The 14946-nt window shown below is 38.2% G+C and overlaps 1 protein-coding gene across 5 annotated transcripts in view; it reads left to right on the top strand.

The window, feature by feature from the left end:
• The window catches only part of LOC100587624 (TLE family member 4, transcriptional corepressor), a 151698-nt gene that overhangs the window by 77761 nt on the left and 58991 nt on the right, over positions 1 to 14946 (top strand). For 3 of the 5 annotated variants that reach the window (XM_030809592.1, XM_030809583.1, XM_030809598.1), the window contains 2 exons: positions 3229 to 3433; positions 4700 to 4716. In XM_030809592.1, coding sequence (XP_030665452.1) covers positions 3229 to 3433; positions 4700 to 4716 — 222 coding nt within the window. The remainder of the gene's footprint in view (positions 1 to 3228; positions 3434 to 4699; positions 4717 to 14946) is intronic. The other 2 variants (XM_030809596.1, XM_030809590.1) reach the window with 1 other exon arrangement.

The following is a 14946-nucleotide window of genomic DNA, read 5'->3' as shown; positions in this document are numbered from 1 at the left end:
TATTGTAGTTAAATTTAACAAACATCAAGTGCCAGTTTTGTGCAAGACACTGTGTAGGGGGCAGTGGAGGACACAAAAAGTGATTAAAATATGGTGGGATTTCTGTTCCCCTGAAAAAGTACTGCCTCAAGTTCTTGTGACTTTAGATGGGCAGTTCATCTTAAACAAAATGTTGGTATTAAGCATGGAATGACAAAATCAGTGACGAAACAACTGAAGATGAGGGAGAGTTGGAGAGTTGAAGGATCAGTGAAAAAGAATGGAAGAAAACATGATGTGCAGGTGGAGAGGCTGGCCTTTGAAAGGAAAAGGACCCTTCTCTAAGATGAGCATAAAGGAGGAAGAGACAAATGTTGTTTTAGAACTGCTCTGAGATAGAATAGAACCAAACAAGGACCTCAGGAAGCCTTACTGTGAATGTCATGTATAACTATGATTTCTGCCTTTGAAAAGTTCTGGTCCAATGGAACGATGAGTTGGTGCTTATTTTTTATCCTGTAGGAGAACAAGAATAAAAGTGACACACCTGGATCATTAAAGGTATTGGGTTTTGGCTGAGGGCTTTTTTTTTTTTTCCTTTTGAGACAGGGTTTCACTCTGTCACACAGGCTGGGATGCAGTAGCACAATCATGGCTCACTGCAGCCATGACCTCCCTGGCTCAGGTGATCCTCCCACCTCAGCCTCCTGAGTAGCTGGGACTACAGGTGTGTGCCACCATGCCCAGCTAATTTTTGTATTTTTAGTAGACACAGGACTTCGCCCTGTTGACCAGGCTGGTCTCAAACTCCTGGGCTCAAGTGATCTGACTGCCTCAGCTTCGCAAAGTGTTGGGATTACAGGCGTGGGCCACTGCGCCAGGCTGTGTGTGTGTGTGTGTGTGTGTGTGTGTCTAATGTAATAGATACATTTTTAAAACTATCAAGATAATGTGTGAATATTTCAGGGTCTGCAATTAGCTAGGATTTGTGAGATGTAGACTCATAGAGCTTAGAGTCTAAGAACGGAGGTAAGAAACACGAGCATGCAGGATCTTAATAAATGCCTGCTCATTGACCTCTGATCTGAGGTAGAAAGTGGCTGTGTGTCCAAACCATACACATGGAGTATTAGGGGAATTCAGAGGAGAAAGAATTGGAGCTATTTCTGTTTTTGAAATATTTGTCATGTATTTACTTCAAGTCCCTATTTTATTTTCTTCATAGACATTATTTTCTGCACTGTTAAGAAATATAATTGTGTGCGCATACTTTTTGATCCCCACTGAATAACAGTATGTAAAGAATTATGAACATGATTTTGGCCACTTAAATGAAGAGAATCACCTTGTCTCAAAACTACCCAGTTAAGAAAAGCTTCAGCAGGACTTGGAGCGTGGGTGGGGCTTGGTTGGTGGAGTATCTGGATGTGGCTCCTATTTTCCATTTTCTGCTTGTAAACTTGCTTTTCAAAGTGTTCATACTTTATTCTATTGACTATATTTTAAGTGCATGTAGCCAGAACATAGGTGCAAGTCAGTAAGAGAAAAGAGCGAATTAATACTGTACTTGGACTTTTGTAGTCAAACATAGGAAGACATGTAGGAGTGGAAGAAAATAAACCTAATTTGGAGAGGAGAAAAAAAGGTCCACTTTTTTTCTCTGAGGTATTAATAAAAGCATTTCAAGATTTTTCTTGGTGGAATGATCTCTCTCTCTCTCTCTCTCTCTCTCTCTCTCTTTCTCTGTCCCTGCCTCTAGATATTTTGTGAAATTTTGCTTGGAAAGAAAATTATAGAAGGGACTATTTGGCTATCATAGGTTAGGCCCGGAATGTGATTTCTTTAAAGGCAAAAACTAAAATTCAGTCACTACAAAATTTAACCTGCGAATTACTCAGAATTACTTGTTGTCATACAATATTGTTAAGCAGGATTTGAGTTGAAGGGATTCCTATTGAGGAATACATTTAATGTCCTTCCTTCACCACCAACTCCTCCTCTACCCTACTTCCCACTCAGAAGAGGCAACAAGGCTTGCCCACCACGGTTCCTGTAGCAGTTTGATGCAGCCTCGGCTGAGGTCAAGTACACCCATTCCAGCCTCTTGAGGGCTTTCTCTGTGTGTTGCCAGTGTGCTGGTAAAAATGACTTTAAACTCTTGTCAGCGCAGTTACTGGTGCATGCATCACAGTCCCACTCAAATAAACCTGTCACAACACAGAGTCGGCCGCTAGAGAAGAGTACAAGGGCAGGCCTCTAGCTTTTCATTCGAGCATCACTAAACGTGCACAGAGTGCCCAATTATTTCAGCATTATTGAGCAAGCCTACAGGAGGACCCAAGCCTTGCTACATTAGATTTTCTTTAGTAATTTGCTCAAGTACCGCTGAGGACACTTAAAGGGCTTAAAACGGTGGCTGCAACCAGTTTCCTTTTCTGGGTTGTTAATTCAGGTTTTCTCTTTCAAATTAACTCTCCCTGCATGCTGTGCAGTGGTTCTGGGAGAACTGTTTAACACTAATTTTCTCAATTTTCAGCTTTTTTTGTTCAACATAACTGCTTTAGCAGTTACTCACGTATATGTTTTGATTAGAAATGTATGATAGTGAGGCCTTAATTTTTTGACATTAAAAAAAGCCTTTTATGAGGTTTGTTAAAGAAATATGTTTGAATATCAGCTATTGAAAATTATTTATATAATTTCACCACTTAAATTATTTATATTGCATGTGCAAAACCTCCAAGTATAAGAAAGGTAGCATTTATTGACTATATAGCTCCTTTGCTCCTTCCCCCTTTCAAAAATATATATATATTAATGATAAATCTTGAGTAGGTGTTGGCATTTTTTTTTTTTTTTTTTTGAGATGGAGTCTTGCTCTGTTGCCCAGGTTGAAGTGCAGTGGCACGATCTTGGCTCACTGCAAGCTGCAACTTCCGGGTTGACGCCATTCTCCTACCTCAGCCTCCCGAGTAGCTGGGACTACAGGCGCCCGCCACCACGCCCTGCTAATTTTTTTCTATTTTTAGTAGAGATGGGATTTCACCACATTAGCCAGGATGGTCTCGATCTCCTGACCTCGTGATCCGCCTGCCTCAGCCTCCCAAAGTGCTGGGATTACAGGAGTGAGCCACCGCACCCGGCTGGTGTTGGCTTTTTTACTGCCTGTTTGTGCCTCCTTTCTGTTTCTGTTGGGGCAGGGGTTGGATATAGGGGGCAAATTCAATATCTGTGTTTAATTTTTCACAGCAGCAACAACTCCAGGCCCAGCATTTATCACATGGACATGGTCTCCCCGTACCTCTGACTCCACACCCTTCAGGGCTCCAGCCCCCTGCCATTCCACCCATTGGTAGCAGTGCCGGGCTTCTGGCCCTCTCCAGTGCTCTAGGAGGTCAGTCCCATCTTCCAATTAAAGATGAGAAGAAGCACCATGACAATGATCACCAAAGAGGTGAGTAACTCTCTTGGGATGCCAATCTGAGATGACCTACCTGCTGCTGAGGGTAGGTTCTGGATGCTGTTGTTTATTCTCTCTGAATTTAGTTTTACCAGTTACTAAACAAAGGATTTCCACTGGAAGGTAAATTAATTACTGCAAGTAGTCAGTTGCCAAATGATATTCTAGTGGTTGGCAAGAGCTAACGTACTCCCTAGAGGCAGAGGGGCCTGTTTCTGATTATTGCCTTTGATTTCTTGCTACCTTCTATGTTCCCCAGGTCTAAATCAGTAATGAAATCCCATGATGCTCTGTTTGAAGTAGCATGTTGCGTTAATAGTTAATTTTGACTGAATTTATTTTGGGGAATGTCTTGCTGATAAATGCTCACTTGATATTTGACCAAATCAGTTATTATTTATAAACAAATGAGCCTATATAGAGCAGTAAAAATCTCACAGGTAAGAAAACAATTTCAGTAGTCTTAGTAATTAAGAAGGTACAGACCAAATTAATGAAATCTGTTAGTTTAACTATCTCTCTCACCCAGTCTGTTTAGAAGCATGAAATTAACTAATTTCTTCCTATAAGACCAACATAATTGTTTATGCAATTAATTGATTTAAAGGCCAGTTGTGCTCCTTCTAGGTTGATTTCCTTCCTCCACTAAGGTAGATGATGGTGCAGAAACATTTTGATGTGACTGTTGTTTTTCTGTGGTGCTTACTGATAATTTTTATTAGTTAATGACAGAAATGCAAATGAAAAAGTGTCTCCTAGCATTCCTTTCTGAGAATTTACTTAGCACAAGGATGGTTCATTGGCTTGAAGGGTGTGGTTCATAATTAAAAGCTCATATCCCGGTTTCAGCATCCTTACTATGAATTATAATATTAGGTCAGTGATTTTTATCACATATGCATAAATGTCCATCTCTGATATTAGAAACACTATAATTTGTCTTCCAGTTATCTTAATGCTATGGTACGGAGTTGATGCATGATTGTAAATACTTTGAAAAAGTCTATAAGGAGCACTGATAATAAGAATGTCCAGCTTTGGTTCTTCTGAAATTGTGTCAAAGGTAGATTGGTACTTTATGAATTTGGTTGTGCAGTATTAATAATTAACTTTTTACAGCACAGTTGACATTTGTATAATTTATTATTTAGCATAGATCAAGTCTGATAAATCAGTATGATTTTATGTAAACTAACTAGTACTTTTCTTTTCTTCTTCCCACCACTTTATCTGCTTGTGTTGCTGCTGTTTTGCATATAGACAGAGACTCCATCAAGGTAGGACTCAAAATTTACAGACTAAGGAATGGCTTAAAAGGGCTGTAAATGATTTGAATGAATCTAGTAAAGAATTCTTTGAGATTTAGAGAATGATTTCATTGGTTAGTAGTGTTTAACTGCATTTTTTAAATTACTTTCGGTGTGTGGTTGATTTTTTTTTTGTTTTTTAAAGGTCCCATTTCTCTGTCAGAATCAGATTTGTTGACCCAGGTTGAATTGCAAGATCTGGCTTGCGTTGCTCATTTTATTATTTGCCATGTGAAAGAAAAATAACTGCTTTTCTTCACTTAGGCTTTGGCTGTAAGATAACAATGAAATGAATTAAATAAATTGGTTTGTAAAGAAATACATATTAGTTTCATGTTTGAGGAAACAGCTCCAACCTACAAAACTCTTTATCAAAATATTTGTTTAAGTGAATGGTGCATTTTTTTTTTTTTTTTTACCACTAGAAATGATTTTCTCTTTTAAGTGAATTTTTTTCACCGACTTTTCTTTTAAATTAACATTTTGGTATCTGGTGTAACAAGTTAATTCTCTTTAGGTTTTGCATCTGTCTTATCTGCCTTTTGTATCTCTTTATAGACAAGTTGTAGGGAAAGAGGAAAAGTATTTAGGGTGTAATGATTTGGATATGCTTCTATACCTCCAGAATGGGATGTGCTAAGGATACCTGAATTTATTTAGTAAGCAAACAAGAAAAATAGACTGCCATGGCAGGAAATGAGTAAAGCATGAAAATTGATGTGATCACTTATGAACCAGACACAATATAAATACACCATTGTAGGCCGGGTGCGGTGGCTCATGCCTGTAATCCCAGCATATTGGGAGGCTGAGGCGGGCGGATCGTGAGGTCAAGAGATCGAGACCATCCTGGCCAACATGGTGAAACCCCGTCTCTATTAAAAATACAAAAATTAGCTGGGCATAGTGGCTTGCACCTGTAGTCCCAGCTATTTGGAGTCTGAGGCAGGAGAATCACTTGAATCTGGGAGGGAGAGGTTGCAGTGAGCCAAGATCATGCCACTGCACTCCACCCTGGCAACAGAGTGAGACTCCGTCTCAAAAATAAATAAATACATACATACATACACCACTGTATTATGCATAATTGTATTACACATGCCATTGTGTTACTTATTGGTTAGAAGGAAAGGACAGTTCTCAACCATTGGCCGAAGTACAAATGCTGTCTATTTCTTTATGTTTTACAACAGTTGAATGTTTTGGAGTATAGGTAGCTATATCTTGCAGTTTTTAATGGAGCTATGTATATGAATACTAAAATTTTCTCCCAAAACCACTGTGCTAGCACTTAGAATGCCTTTTTACTCCTTGTCATTTTACAATTAAAAGGAATTTTTTTTTCAGAGCCCTTAAGTAATGGAAAATAAAACTTGAGCCTGTTTTACCCTTCAAGAATCTTTGTAATTTGAAAGGGCATCGGCACTCCCATGTAAATGTCAACATTTACAATTAGAACTGAACACATTGAATTATTTAATTATGCATTTGCAGTTGTGTATTTTGTTGTATCATGTGTATCGGTAGATTAAAAAAGCATTCTTAATCGAAGTATATTAAGTGTTTTTCACACATGTGTACTTAGGAAGTAGTAAGTAAATGCAGTGACTAGGATTAACTGATACCAGCCTTTGAAAGCCTGTCTAGTTATTCTGAGGTCATAATATAAACATTCCCTGCCTTCTTATTATAAATATATACCTTTAGGCAGTCCAGTGAACTAAACAAAAGCCTCTACTCACAGAAGACTGTGAAAATATTTATACTTCGGTGTACACTTTTGTGTCAATTACATTTTCTTACTCCCTCATGCAAGAGTAAGGGTGTGTTTGAAATCATCTATAATCATTCAGGGTGAGCCTGGAAATGAGTATCTGTATAGCTAGAAGCCAGGGAAGAACAAGAAAGGCTGATGATTTTTGCCTTGATTTATTATGGGATGGCATCTATAAATAGATGTTTTGGTTGGGTATCATTCTCAAATTTGAAGTTGTATTATGTCAGGTCTGGGGCTGTCTTGTAGTTCTACAAGGTGAGATAGTTTGCTTGTTTTTCTGAATGTGTTCTGTGATGCTCAGAGAAGCAGTTTTAGTTGCTTGTTCCATCGATCGTCCTCCCATAAGTGGTTCCTGGTTAAGAGGGGCTTTTTATGATTGTCTGCTGTGTGACTCTAGATGGTTTTTATCAGCCAGAGCGTGCCAGTTGCCTGCAGCTGGAGTCGAGCTTGTATGAAATAATTTATTTATGCAAGATAATGCTTCTTAACATTTAACAGGTAATGAACGTGACATAAATTTCCTTCTTGCTTTTAATTTTTCCCTTTCCTCTTCTAATGTGCAAACAGGCAGCTCTGGTACTCTAAATAATAAGTAATTTTTGGCCATCTGTCAAAAGGAAATTTCAATACAAATTTAAATTAATGGTGCCTGAAATTTTTTATAGCTCCTCTAAAAGCCTCTAATGTGCAGAAAATTCTGAATCTGCTGGTAGTAATTAGTGTTGCATGTAATGAGGATGTGGGCAATCATATACAGCCCCAGTGGAACATTTTGATATGGTAGCAAAATTTTGATTTATACAAGGTTGTAGATGGGTTTAATTGTGAGAGACACTTTAAAATGTTTTCTTGATGTTACAGATTGTTAAACAGGGCAGATTTCAGAATAGCTTATAAACTATAAATTTAAACTTACTGTAAAGATTTAAGTAATTAAGGTACTTTACCTTTAGATGCCAAGTAAAATGAAAGAAATTCACTTGTTAACATGTTGGACCTTTTTTTTCCTTTGTCTTTCTCTTCTGGGAAGTTCTGTGGCCACCAAATCGCACACTGTTGGCTTTATTGATCTCTTTTTCTATAGCTCCTGTAGCCAAGTTCATTCCTAAGCCTGTTATTTGCAGACCTGTATCTGAAGTTTTTCAACAAAGGTGGAGAATGTAAATATGGATCTAAAGGAGAAAGCACTATAGGAGCCCAAGAATCAATTTCCTTGATGATGAGAAACTAGACCAGTGTGTGTTGTAGGGCTGTTGAAGTCAGGAGCTGTGGCACCTGCAGCCTTCCTTGCTTGTCACTTGGCTGTCCGGTGACTCCATGTGCCCAACAGTAAGTCCCACATTTGAGGCCTGAAAATGACAAGAAACATAGACTGTGATCCACTCTCACCCTTAATGGTAGAGCAGAAAGCCCAAATTTATCTCTCCAAAAGGAATCCAGTGTAGGCTAAGGGGGAGTGTTCTCACCATCTTATGTAGTATCGAGAACCATTTCTCTCATCCCTAGAAAAGGCATAAGTGACACTAAGGAAATGTTTTCTGAGGTGATGGAATCTTCCATTGCCCACCCCCTCTCATTGAGGGCTGAGGGGTAAAAGTGATGGGCTCTAAAATGGTGTCAGAGGGGACATTCCTGCGTGCTGCCAGGAGCTTCCCACTTGTTGGAGGTTCCAGTTCATTAAGAGGAGTCAGCTGCCCTGAGTCATTAGGCTCTTCATAGCACTCTCCAGTTCTTTTCTGAGTAACTGAAATGAGGGTAATGATTCAGAGCTGTGAAGGCCAAAATTGCCTAAAACTTGGTAAGAATCTGAGGTTCAGAAATTGTCTTATTTCCCACTCTGTCCCAAATGTGTACATAATTCCAATATCAGGTAGCAAAAAATAGGCACCAAAATCAAGACCAGCTTAAATACAAGTAGCAAAATTCACTATCACCAAATGCTGATTAGCTCCGTGGCCTCAACCAAGTTGCTATTATTGTGCATTCTTTATTACTTTCTAAGTCCTTTTTATGTATCTGCCTGGTTCTCCTGTGTTTTATCCTGAGTGCAATAACCTTCTCAAGTCACATCTATGAAGGATTTGCCTTTTTTATCTGTAAAATATAGCAGAAGTACTTTTTCTCCTCTGTGCCTGTGCTTACCCAGTACAAACATTTTTTCCCTCTGAGTGGTGTTGTTTTTATTTTTGTTATTTCACTGGAATGTCTTCAAGCCCAGAGTGCTGGATGCATCATCAAAGAGTATGATCATTTTTAGTGACTTTTGCAGTGCCAAATTGATCTCCTAAAACTCTGTACTAATTTAAAATGCCAAATGCAGTGTTTGAATATGCTTCCACACAATCCGCCAATATGGAACTTTATAGTTTTTGTAATTTTTGTTGGCATAATGAGTATGGATGGTGCACTTTATTTTTTTAATTTACATATAATTATTTTTTAGCTAAATGCTTTTCTCTGGGTATATACACTGCTTTTTTCCTGTGCAAATTCCTTGATTTTATTTAAAGGTTTTTATAATGATTCATTCATTATTTGTGTTTAAGGCAATGCCTTTTTATTCTGCCGCATCTATATTTTGGGGCATAGATGACTAAAACATCATACGTTGCTTTTTTCTATCCCCCATTTGTTCTGTTGACAATAAGGGTTTATCAGCGGAAAATTAGAATAAGGTTTTTATGTTCAAATGGAAGGGCATGATTCAGGCCAAGAAAGCACTTTTGCCTCATTAATTGGGTGTTACCGGTGAATGTGGGTTTTTAGCCTGAATTAACAGAATGATTACTTCATACACCCCTTTAAGTAGGAGTGTTACCGTTTGGGAGATAACTTGGTGGGATAAATTTGTATTACTCGAGACTTTAGAAGTACATATTGTAAAAAGGCAAAGGCATAAAATAATAGAAAGCTAGATTAAAAAGGGGGAAATCAATGAAATCCACAAAACACTAAAGAGTGTTTAAGCAAACAAAACAGTCATGGACTTTTGGTATCTTCTATTTTCCCCTCAGTAATCAGCAATCTGAGAAGAGAAGTTGTCTAATTAAGGGCTGTAACACTTCAGCATATCCACTGTAACCTAGGGAAAAATAAGGTGGGTCCACAGTGTCCACTGAGTCCTACTGATCTCCTCTGAGCAGCCCCCAGTGCATGTATAGCTCATAGGTTAGATTTTGCCAGTGAAGGTAGGTGTTATGCTTACCCTTATTTCATACATGAGGAAAGGTTTAGAAGTGTGAAGACCTGTCAAAGGTCACATAGCCAGTGCCACCCTCAAAGGAAAGCTCTTTGGGTAACCCAGTTTCATTCTAAGTTATTAAAAATCTGAAACATACTACAAAGTACAAAGAACCCCTCATACACCCAGCAACTAGGTACAAGAGCTATCAATATGTAGCCATATTTCTATCTATACTTTTTCTTTGCTGAAGTATTTGTATGCTCATTTTGCTCCTGTATACTTTAGTATGCAAAATGAACACATTATCTAAATAGTGGGCTCTTGTTTTTAGATAACCATAATGCCTTTAATCACTTAGTAAAATAATTCTTTGGTATCTTCTAATACCCAGCTTATAATCAAACTTCTTTGATTATTTCAAATAATTGGTTTACTTGAAATGAGATTCGAATAGGATTCATTTTATTTTGTTGTGATCTCTGTTAGGTCTCTTTAAATCTTTCTTATTAAAAAAATTTTTGTTTTTTGCCACTCCCTAACTCATAATTTCCTTCTCAAACTAATCTTCGATTTGTCCTCTTACACATTTCCACAAAGCAGATTAAGACTCTTCCCCTCAAGAAGCTAAAAATTTAGGGGAAGAGAACTTTACTTAGTTAGGGCATGGGGAATCAGGGATACCACCTAATAAGGAAATAGAAGTACTTAATATATTTTTAAAATCATATTTTAAAATATGTTTTAAAAAGCCTACCTTGAGCAATACTTATTTGGACAGTGGATTTGTATTTCAAATACATCATAGCCTGTGTTTCACGGTTAAAGGATAGAAATAGAATTCTACCTTTTTATGGTCAGCGTACATTTCTAGATGTCTTACTCTCTTGATTATTGGTAAAATCCATTTCATTATTCATCACCAATGTATACAGACAAACCTAGATTTCATTCTCCTGTCCCATTCTCCCATCATAAGGAAAAGGCTTTTCCTGGTGTAATTCACCATGAAGTATTCTTGACACCACAAGGAAGCACACTGAAACATTTAGAATATGAGCCATTCTGTAGGAAGGCTATGCCAGGTTCTGCAACAATCCTCTCTAACCACTAGGTAAGCTGAGTATCAATGGACAAGTCACTTAACCTCCATGGATCTCAAGGCTGTAACTCAAGGCATTCTTCCAAGTATTTGGAATGTAGCTATTTTCTTATGTGTTATTTAGTCCTGTCCTAGAAACAGATTTTGGAATAAAAATCTTATACCATAGGTTACGTTTCAGCAATAAAGTTGGCCATACCATTAGCCAAGTAAACATAGTGGTTAGAAGTGAGGAAATCATTTGAGGGGTTGGGTGGTAGGGTGATAAAGTATGCCTTTCAAGCATTTAATGTTATTATTCTTTCAATTTCCCAAAATAAGATGGTAATTTGAAATTAAGTGTTTTAGCATTGCTATTGCTTTTTAATTATTTGTTTACAATACTTTTAGGTATTTATTTCTACCATGTATTTTACTATTTACAGTTATCAAGGAACAATTAAGGAGTTGTGTTCTATGAATCTATGATGCAGTAATTTGTTCAGTATTAATTGATACCTGCCTCTAGGCATGTAAACTGTGTGAAATGTAACAGGTGTCCTAATTCTAGAAAAATGTGTGGTAATTGTTTGTTTGTCAAACAGATGAATAAGTATCTTTAGGGCATAGCTGGTCCTCAGGTGGTGAGCATAAATGGATTAATGATGTGACTCTGGGAGACACGCTTGTTTTGCAGCACCCTCCTCCGCCGATTGCTGAAGCAGAACAAATATTAATTAACAGGGGCGGGCTGGTTGGCAGGTTGGCTTTCTCCAGCTGATTTGGCAAAATGGTTTAATCCTTTCCCTCCATAAACCAACCCTTTTAGTTATTAGACAGATATTTTCATACTGATGTTTAGTTAATTTCTAATTTTCTCAATTAGGATGCATTTCATCTCTTGCAAACATATTATAACGTTTATAGTTAACATTTTTAAAAATTTAGAGGGGCCTAGGATTTAAGTGTTAATAGTTGACACTTTAACATTTGTTTCTCAAAATGTAGATAATTCTTCCAATGGAATTATTCCAAAGAATCGTTCACCATCTTTTTTTGTATTCTTACAGTAACACTAACCCCACTCTGGAAAAATTATAAAATCACTCATGGGGTAGTTTAATACTCTTGTTCTTCTTTCTTGAATTATTTCTGCAACACTTTCGTCTGTCCGACTTACGTATTTTGTTCTGTGGTGATTTGAAGTAGCTCAGCTATCTTCTGGGTTAAAAGACTTTCTACACGTGGGACCCACCACTTTAATAAGGGCTGTAATTTTGGACTTAGAGAGTCATATCTGATTACTACCATGGCAACTGCCTTGTGAAAGGGTTGAAGAGAATTCAGGCTTCATGAAAGAGTAATAGAAAGGAAGTTTGCTGAGGGGCTGAGTAGTACTTTCTGAAAGAGTTTTTGATGCTTTTAAATAAGGTGGCTGTTAAATGAAGATAATACAGTTATTTCAAAACTCAGTAATGCTGCTTAGACTTGGCAAATCAAAACTTGAAATGTTAGTGTTGAATACTTAGTTATTTTTCTTTGAATCTAAATGTTGAATAAAATGAGTCACATTGCTTTATCAGATTATTCATTATTTAGAACCAATCCAATTATTTTTGTATGTAATAAATTTTACTGCTTTAAAAACATTTTAAGCTGAGAGTACTAATATTGTAACTTAAGAAATTCCCGCTCATTTGTGATGGTTGCAATTGGTGGTTAAGTACCCTCCTCCTCCCAACCCCTGGGTTCAGTTTTGCGTCTAGTTTTCCTTCACTAGAAACTGGAGAACAACACACACATACATGTAATCCGCTCACGTGCAGTCCACCTTTCTTCCCTCATACTGTTTAATATTCCATCGCCTCTGCAACCACTAAATGTTCATGAAAAGCTTACACTTTCCCTCCCCTTTTACAGAAATGCAGGCAGTGAGGTGGAAGTTAAAATGTTTGAAGTATTCTTGTTTTAAGTGAACTTTCTAAGATACGGTGATAAGGGTGAGCATGAGGAATTCTTTTTCATGGAAATGGACTCATTATTTAATTGTATCATATCCTGAAGGATTCTTGAATCTTCTTTTTTAAATTGCTATTTTTCAAGTTGCTGACTTCAAATTTGAGAAGAGAAGAGGGCTGGGGGAGGGGAGGTAAATAAGTTAGTGATGCCACCCAGTGAGAGAAGCCAGTAGACTTATATAATAAGATCTCCTTGTTATTTATTGCTCCTTATGGTCATTTTAATTATTCTGGAGAATTTTGAGAATTCTATTCACTTATCTTTTTTTAAACTTCTGTTTCCGTGAGCGACATTTGGCCTTTTGAACAACAAAATAAAATTGGAAATGCTAATGTTTTGAGCCAACTAAAGGAGGAAAATAAAAATGTCACCATGGTAACAAAGCTGCTTTCTAGATGGTTTCCTAAGATATGCCTGAACTAGAAGCAGATGTCTGATTTGAGAATCTTGCCTCCTTCAATGTAAACAAATAACTTCTGGGCAGGTGTTGGAAATAATATGGAAATCCTATTAAGGGGCCCCGGGTTCCTGTCAGTCAGGAAGCCCGTGCCACAAAAGGGCTGGTTGTCGCATAAAGGAGCAGAGTAAATTCTCATTAGGCTTGAGCTTTTCCCAGGAAATGATTGTCTCCGTGTGTTCTTTCTCCTGTGAATCTGAATGTAAGCTGTTGCTTCTATTGATCTATTCACTGGCTTTATTTTTCTCCTCTTCATTCCAGATCCTTCCTCGCCCCCACAAGCTTGTGTTCTCCCCCTCACCCACCCCTTCCCTTTAGATTAACACTTGATCTGTGCTACTGCTCTGAGAGTCGTGACATTTGTGATTTTAACCTCCCAACCTGGGTGGGGGTGGGGGTGGGGGTGGAGAAGGAGGGGAAAGTTAGCCTTGTTCCCTCAGCCTTTTTCACAAAGACTCTGGCTGATTGGAATTCGCACAGCTAGTGGCAACGGCAATCATGAAGACCATTCTGTGTACATTTACTTGAAGTTATATTTTTATGAATTAAGCAGAAACTAAAAGCTTGAAGAGACAGCTTTTTAGGAACTTTTAAAGACATACATAGTTGTCTGGTAAGCCTCTAAGGCTGCCCTGTCCAATATGGTGTAGCCACTAGTCACGTGAAGCTATTTAAAGTTAAAATGAAATAGAATTTTAAAATCCATTTTCCCAGTTATATGAGCCACATACCGAGTCCTTAGTAGCCACACGTGGCTGTAGAAACTGCCAAAATGGCAGAGATACAGAACCTTCCCACTGCTGCAGAGAGTTCTATTGGATGATGCTGCGTCTCTGACAGACTCTGATGAGGCTTCCTGGTTCTGATGTTCCTTCTGGCTAAAAGTGACTCCTGATACTCAAAAGCAAGGTTCCCCTGGTTTCATAGAAAACAAGGCATGTATGTATTCGGGTTTGGGTGGTTGATATGGTTAGCTGCACTAATATAGTAGTGATCTTTAAATGGTTGTAGATTTTTTTTTTTTTTTTTGTCACGGAACTGGTTGAGCAATATACACATGGGTCTTCCCAAAATGGACCCCTAAGAGATGCAATGTAATGTTTCTAGATAGAAAGTTGTGGCAATTTTGGGGAGGAGGGAGGAGTACTCGAAAGCTATGTGTAAGGGTGCTCTTTATAATACTCAGAGGGTTAAATGTGGATAAACACAAAACAAGGCTTCAGAAAAGCCACACTATTATTATGCAGCGTTTCTCGGACTATAGTCCCCGAGATGCACTTCATAAAGCCAATAAAGCGCGCACTGGTGGTCTCCTGTTGCCCTAGCAACGGGCCATGGGGCACAGTGTATGTGAAATGCATGAACATCTGTGAATTAATCTTTTTTAGTTTGTTCTTTTCTTGGCACTGATTGGACCACTCGGGCTTGTGCCTGTGACACTGCGTGCAGAGGGGTAATCTGGAGCAGTCCCCAGGGCCTTGCCCTAAAGTGGATAGCGGAATGGAAAGTGAAGGGAGATTTATCCCGGCAGTGCATTCAGCAGTGCAGGGATTTAGCCTGACAGCACTCTCGGCGGGATGTTATTAGCTTACTTTCTGGTGCATGGGGAAATGAATAAAAAATTTTCTAGTAAATCTGGGCATTATTGGGTTTATTGGGTTGCCCTGAAAAAATAATCTGCAGAG

The sequence above is a fragment of the Nomascus leucogenys genome, chromosome 1a, assembly GCF_006542625.1.
Source record: "Nomascus leucogenys isolate Asia chromosome 1a, Asia_NLE_v1, whole genome shotgun sequence".
Taxonomy (NCBI): Eukaryota; Metazoa; Chordata; class Mammalia; order Primates; family Hylobatidae; genus Nomascus; species Nomascus leucogenys.
This window is presented reverse-complemented; position numbering and strand designations above follow the sequence as displayed.